The sequence below is a fragment of the Harpia harpyja genome, chromosome 1, assembly GCF_026419915.1.
Source record: "Harpia harpyja isolate bHarHar1 chromosome 1, bHarHar1 primary haplotype, whole genome shotgun sequence".
Classification (NCBI taxonomy): Eukaryota; Metazoa; Chordata; class Aves; order Accipitriformes; family Accipitridae; genus Harpia; species Harpia harpyja.
Genome location: NC_068940.1, coordinates 100,055,069 through 100,061,996, shown reverse-complemented (window position 1 = coordinate 100,061,996; position 6,928 = coordinate 100,055,069). Strand labels below are relative to the sequence as shown.

General features: G+C 59.3%; 1 protein-coding gene across 1 annotated transcript; it reads left to right on the top strand.

The window, feature by feature from the left end:
- The first annotated feature begins 2,961 nt into the window (after positions 1-2,961).
- Positions 2,962-5,653, top strand: EN2 (engrailed homeobox 2). The gene is made up of 2 exons (XM_052790704.1): positions 2,962-3,511; positions 5,337-5,653. Exons 1-2 carry the CDS (start codon positions 2,962-2,964, stop codon positions 5,651-5,653), a joined length of 867 nt encoding a protein of 288 aa, XP_052646664.1.
- The last annotated feature ends 1,275 nt before the right edge of the window (positions 5,654-6,928 follow it).

Below are 6,928 nucleotides of genomic sequence, written 5' to 3'. Positions count from 1 at the left end.
GGGTGGCAGCGCGGAATGAGGCTCGTCGAAACTACGCGGGGAGCGTAGGGAAAAGAAATCTGGCTGGTGTGCGGAGAGGTGACTTTTGCAAGCACCAGGGCTGCGAGGGGAGGCTAAAGCAAAGAAGCAAACGAAGCCAAAAGCCCATTTTCAGAAAGCCACCTCTCCCGGTGACCCGCCGTGGTTCCCGAGGAAAAGCCCCCGCACGCCGCGATGCCGCTGGCGGGGCGCCCGCAGACCGGCGAGAAAAACGTGCTGCTGGGGAATGTTTCTACAGAGATTGAACTCCCAGATAAAAATAACCTTGGGAGACAAAAAAAACCCCCAAAACCAAAGATCATTCAGATTTCCTCGGTTAGGTATCAGATCACCCCCGTCACCCCCCGCCTCCACCCCCCCCCCCCCCCGCTGCCTCTGCATACCTGAGGTGCTGGATTATTGTCAGAGGACAGGCAGATGCAGTAATTGTTTTGTACAGCTTTGTTTATCTCCTACTTTGGTGTTTATCTCAGGAATTCTCCTCCCTGTCCTACGCAGGGTATACATATCCCCGCGAAGGAGCGGGATAACGAATGGGAACGTTGCCGCGGTACCGGCGGCGAGCTCCTGCCCGGCGGAGCGGGCAGGTAACGGGGGGTTCAAGGAGGTTTGAAGTTTTTATCGGTAACTCGGGTCCGCCCGGGAGCGAAATATTTGAAGTGCAGCACCTTGAACACGTTTAATTATGGGGTAGTAGCAAAGCGAGAGCTTCCAAGTAATTAGAAAATACTTCTTGGGAGACAGGCTAATCGCTTTTCATGGGGCGCTTGAAGAAATTAACCTCTAGGTGCTTGTTTGAGCAAAACAACTTTGGATCAGCTAGCGCTGGTGTTCGCTGATGGACCCGCCTCGCTGCGAAATACAAAGGAAAGGGGGAAATGAATTTAAAATGAAAGGTTTAAAGGGAAAGAAAAAGGAAAAGAAGAAGACGAGAAGAAGGACTCGCTGCCCCTCTCCCTTCAAGGCGGGGAGCGCTCCGTGTCACCCCCAGGGAAGCCTCCTCCAGATGAAAATGTCACTTAGCGGGGACACCCGGGGCTCGGGGTGCGGCGGCCGCCGGAGCCAAGCCGCCCCCGGCCCGGCCCTGGCTCGGCCCTCGGCGGGGCCGCGCAGCCAGTCGCCGTGCGCCCCGTCGGGGCGGTGACACCCGCCGGGCCCCGGGGAGGGAAAACGGGGCCGGCTGCGGGGGAAGGACCCCACGCTCGCCTCCTCGCCCCCCCCCTCCTGCGCGCCCCGCGGAGGATCCGCGCCCCCCAACGGGCTCGGCCCCCCCACCCCCTCGGCCATCCAGCCGCACTTTGCTCCCTAATTTTGTTCCGGGGGGTTTCTCCCTAAAGACAAAAGGCAAAACAGCCGCGGCGGTTTTCCTGTCCCAAAGAAGCAGGGATGGGGGGGTCCGGAGGGTGACGGGAAGGCTTTTTGGGGGGTGGGGGGCACGGCTCCGCGGTGCCGCCGTTTCGGGAGCAGGCAGGGGAGATGAAAGGCTCCTGTCCGGCCTGCGGGGAGGACGAGTCAATTACGGCCGCCGCGGATGCCGAACCGCGCCGCGGGGAGGAGACGCGCCGCGCCCCCCCGGGCAGCCCGCAGGCACCGGGCCGGGCCCCCTTCACGCTGCCCCCCGCCCCCCCCCCCGACCCCCTTTGTATCACCGCCGCTCGCTTAATATTATTTATGCATTTCTGCAAGGAATTGTGGGATGCCGCCCCCCCCCATTAAACAGCGGGGCAATTAAAACCCCAAATAATCCAGCGCTGGGGGGGCAGGGGGGTAAAGGGGGGGCGGCGGTGCGCTCCCCGCAGCGGGGCACCCCCCCCCTTTCCACTCCCCCACGCGTATCCCCGCGGCCGGCCGGGGCCCGGCTTTGGGGGTGTGTGTGTGGGGGGGGTGTGGGTGGGAGGTGGGGGAGGAGGGGCGTGGGTGCTGTCACTTACCGGAGCTCCCCGCACCACGTGTGCGCATGCCCGCTTTATCATTGGCCCGAGGCACGTGTCGAAGTGCCCGGGCCGGCGACGTCACCGGCGGGGGCCCCGTTAAAACCTAAAGGACAACAATCCGGAGTGGAAGTGTCCGGGCGCGGCGGCGGCGGCGGCGGCGGCGGTGGTGGCGGCGGTGGCGGCCGCCGGGGCGTAGCGCAGCGCGGCGCGGCGCGGCGCAGGGCGGGCGGCAGGGCGGGACGCCCTCCCCACCCGCGGCGGCCCCCGCATGTGCGGGCGCGGGGCGGCGCGGGGCGGCGCGGGGCGAGGCGCTGCCGGCCGGAGCCCCGCGGGGCGCCCCTCACCGCCCTGCCCTCCGCGGGACACCGGCTGCTGAGAGCCCGCCTCCACCCCCCGCCCCGGCACCGGCTTTTTTTTTTTTTTTTTTTTTCCCCTTTACCCCCCCCACCCCCTCCACCCCCCCAATTATTATTTTTATTATTAATTTTTTTTTTTTTTTTTCCTCCGCGGGGGCCGGCGGATGAGGCTCGGCGGCGGAGGAGGTGGCCGGGGGAGAAGGCGGCAGCGCGCCGCGGGACCGAGCGGCTGAGCGGCGGCAGGAGGCGGCGAGCGGCGGCGGGAGGACCGGAGCCCGTGTATTTTTTATTTTTGGCAAAGTTGGAACTCGTGTGGAGGCTCGGCTGCTGGCTTTGGGGTCTCCCTGGGTTTGTTTCTTTTTTTTTTTTAATTACCATTAATTTTTTTTTGCAAATTTTTTTTTTTTTTTTTTGCAAACTCTGGATTTTGAATGCCGGGCGCGGCCAGGAGAAACGAAAGCAAATAGACACCTGTGCGTGCGTGTATATATACATATATATATATAAATATATATATTAAAAATTAAAATAAAGAACAACCGACTGCAACAGCAACAACAAAAAGCGCTAGGCAGCCACCCGGCCGGCGGCGGGGCGGGCAGCGGAGCCGTCGGCGGGGCCGGCCGCGCAGCATGGAGGAGGGCGGCCGGAGCCCCCGGGAGGAGGCGGCCGAGCCGCAGGAGTCCGGCGGCGACGCGGAGCCCGGCGGCGGCGGCGGCGGCGTGCGGCGGGGGCTGCTGCTTCCCCCCGGTGACCCCCCGCACCCCCACCCGCACCCGCACCGCATCACCAACTTCTTCATCGACAACATCCTGCGGCCCGAGTTCGGGCGGAGGAAGGAGGCGGGCGGCCCCGGCGGAGAGCCCCGGCGGCCCGGAGCGGAGAGCCGCCGCAGCCCCGCCGCGGCGCCGGCCCCCGGGGCTCCGCTACCCGGCGGCGGGGCGGGCTCGCCGGGCCGGGGGGAGGGCGGCCCCGCCGGGCTGGCCCTGCACGGCCCCGCCAAGAAGGGGGGGGACCCCGCGGCGCTGGAGGCGGCCCTGAAAGCGCGGGGCTTGAGCGGCGGCGACCTGTCGGTGAGCTCGGACTCGGATAGCTCCCAGGCCAGCTCCAACGCCGGGAACCAGCCCATGCTCTGGCCCGCCTGGGTTTACTGCACGCGGTACTCGGACCGGCCCTCCTCAGGTAAGAGCTGCCCCGCTCCCCGCCGCCGCATCCCACCCCCCACCCCGCCCCGGCCCCGGGCTCCCCCCGGCTCGCCTCCGCCCGCCGGCGCGGCCGGGAGGGCGGCGGGGAAGAGGACCCCACCCCGCTCCCCCCTTTCCCGCTCCTTCTTCTTCTTCTTTTTGGTTTGTGGTTTGGTTTTGTTTTTTTCCGGGGGGGGGGGGCGTGGGAGGTGCTTAAAAAATCGCCCGAAAATGCGGGCAGATTGCAAGGGTGGCTGGGGATGCGCGGAGCCGGGGGAAACGGGAGGTCTCTCCCTCCCCGCCGCCGCGGAGGAGCTGGGGCCGCCCGGGCTCGGGGCTTTTCCCACCAACTGCCGGGTTTTATCAAAGAGGGAGGAAAAGACAAAAATCTGGCGCTGGGCTCCCCGCTCATCCTCCCGGCGAGCTGCCCTTCTCCCCGCCAGGAAAATACCCCCGCGCTCCGCTTTGGTGGGGGCAGAGTAGATTTCCACAGGCCTCGCCTTGCTTTGATTATTTTTATTTTTTTTTTTAGCCAAAAAACCAATCCGCGATCGTTTATTTCCTTAAAAGAGGCCTCGGAGGGGCCGCCGTTTCGTTTCTTTCTTTTTAATTTCCCCCCATGTGCTGCAGGTCAGCTCTGGGGGGGGGCGGGGGACGTTTCCAAGAGCCGGGGAACTTCTTTGGCAGGGTCCGTCTCTTGGCAAGGGCTTGGGCAGAACCTCCTGAAATTATCGATAAAAAAACATTGAAAAAAAAATTAAAATAAAAAACCAGGGGGTAAAATGTCCTTTCGCTACCGCGGGGAGAGCGGGGCTGGCCCCGGCAGATTGGTAAAACCCTCGTTAAAAAAGAGGTAGAAACCATTGGGGGAAGGCATGGGAAGCACCACGGAGGAGATCTGCTCCCAGGGAAAAAAAAAAAAAAAATAAAGGGGGTTTCTCTTACAAAAGCGGCGAGCTAGGATTTTCACCCGGAGAGCCGGGCAGCTGAAGGAGGGATCGTAGGGCGAGTTGAAAATTAGTTCGTAATGTCTGAAAACAAACTCTTACTCAGAGGTAATATTCAGGGCTGAATTGGAATTTACTCCATTGTTCTCCAGTGCTCTCCTTTGTTAATATTTAATTAACATACATCCTCACAATGGCTCGGCCCGGGCAGAAAAGGCTCCTTGTGCTGCCGAGAATAATATTCCCGAGAATAATCCCGGCGATTCGGATCGGGCCGTGCAGCGCCATATGGGCACTGCAGCAAAGCGGCGGATTTCTTCTCGCAATGTAAACAGGCGGCTGATTTCCATTTTTTTTTATTTATTACGACCCACCAAAAAAAGAAAAAAGAAAAAAAAAGAAGAAGAAAAAGTAAAGAGGTTTCCTTAAAAATAAAAAAAGGAGGTTTCCTTAAAGAAAAAAAAAATCTGCTCAGGGAATAAAATTCAGCTCGGTGCCGCTGCCGCTGGTGCAGGCTTTGCTTGCCGGGCATCCCCGGGACGAAAAGGGCCGGTAGATGGATTTCTGGGCTGGGATGAAAGGGGATGCGGAGGGAGCGGCGCGGGCGGCGAGCGGGGGTACCGGGGGCTGCGGCTCCCGTTCCGCCGCCTCCCGAGCATCCCCTGGCAGCGGAGGAGGCACAAAGCCGGGTTTGTTTTTCTTAGGGCGGGAGTGGTGGTGGTGTTGGGGGGGGTGTCGGAGCGTGGGGCGCGGGCGGGAGCGTGGGTGCGTGTCCCGTTGGCCCCCCTCATCCTCCCACGCGGGACCGCGGCTGGCGTGGGGCTGCCCGCAGCGGAGCGTGGCGGTGTCGGTGCTTCTCCTCTCTCCCGGCCGTAGGTCCCCGCTCCCGCAAACCAAAGAAGAAGAACCCCAACAAGGAGGACAAGCGGCCGCGCACCGCCTTCACCGCCGAGCAGCTGCAGAGACTCAAGGCCGAGTTCCAGACGAACCGGTACCTGACGGAGCAGCGGCGGCAAAGCCTGGCCCAAGAGCTCGGGCTTAACGAGTCCCAGATTAAAATCTGGTTCCAGAATAAACGAGCCAAGATCAAGAAGGCGACGGGCAGCAAAAACTCCCTGGCAGTGCACCTCATGGCCCAGGGGCTCTACAACCACTCCACCACGGCGAAAGACGGCAAGTCGGACAGTGAATAGCCAAGGGGGGGGGGTGGGCGAGGGAGGGAGGGGGGAGGCAGGGGAGGGGGGGGGGCCCGTTTGCAGTCAAAGTTTATACAATGCAATAATTTAATTAAAAAAAAATAAAAAGAAACATAAGGGCCAGTGTATAAAGATTATACCAGCATTAATAGTGAAAATATTGTGTATTAGATATAATTCTGCAATATTCTATGTATATATAATTTACAGGTAAGGTGGTGTAAAAATCCAAGATATCTGATTATAAAATATTTTTTGATTTTTTTTTTGTTTGGTTTTGGTTTTGGGGGTTTGGGTCGGTTGTTTTTTTTTTTTTTTTTCGGTTGTATGGAGATTTTAGACGCTATCTTTATGATTTTTTTTTAATGCTTAAGTTACATTTTTATAGACTTAAGCGCTGTTTTTAATGGACATTGGACGCTGTTTTTTGAAATTCAAAAAAAAAAAAAAAGAATTAAAAACAACTTTTGCTGAAGTCCAAAGATTTTTATTGCTGCATTTCACACGACTGTGAACCGAATAAATAGTTCTCCTATTTGTTCTATGAGTTTTACCTTTTTTTTCCCCCCTCCCACCCCTCCCCTTTTCCTTTTCTTTTGTTTTTTTCTTTTCTTTTTTTTTTTTTCCTCTCTTTTTTTGGGAAGTGTGTGTCTGGGGCTGGCTTTGGGGATAGACGTGGAGAATTTAATTTAAAAGAAAAAAAAAATATATAAAAGTAACGATAGGGAAAGAAATCTCAAAGCACCGTCCTGAAACATGCCCGGGGTCTTTTCCCGAGCCCCTACTCCCTCACCAACCCCAGCGAGACCCACGGGCGTGCGTGGATGCGGAATGCAGGCGTGGATGCGGGATGCAGGGATGAGATTAGCATCCCCCCCACACACACACCCACTCCCCCCGCCCCCAACTTGTTGGGAAAACTTTGGGAACCCTCATCTCCGAAAAGATGGAGCCGTTCCGGGATGCGGCTTCAGCCTGTGGCCGCCCCCCGCGGAGGGGGAACGGGACCGGGAGGGCGGCAGCGGGCCGCTACCGGCCCGCTGCCGCCCTCCCGGTCCCGTTCCCCCTCCGCGGGGGGCGGCCACGGGCTGGGACCCGGCTCCGCTCTGGCATCACCTCCCCGAAGCATTTGGGAGCGTTTTACCCTCCCCCCCAAAAAAGAAAAAAAAGAAATTTTTAGTTTCCTCTTCCTCTCCATCCTCATCCCCATCCCACGGCGCCGTCCCCGCTAGCGCGACGCTTCGTGGGCCCGTGGGGGTGGATGTTTCTCCC

Excerpts from the sequence above, each read along its gene's own strand:
- EN2 (XM_052790704.1), top strand. The coding sequence starts at position 2,962 with ATGGAGGAGGGCGGCCGGAGCCCCCGGGAGGAGGCGGCCGAGCCGCAG. Across the intron at positions 3,512-5,336 it reads CTCGGACCGGCCCTCCTCAG|GTCCCCGCTCCCGCAAACCA; the intron begins GTAAGAGCTGCC and ends TCCCGGCCGTAG.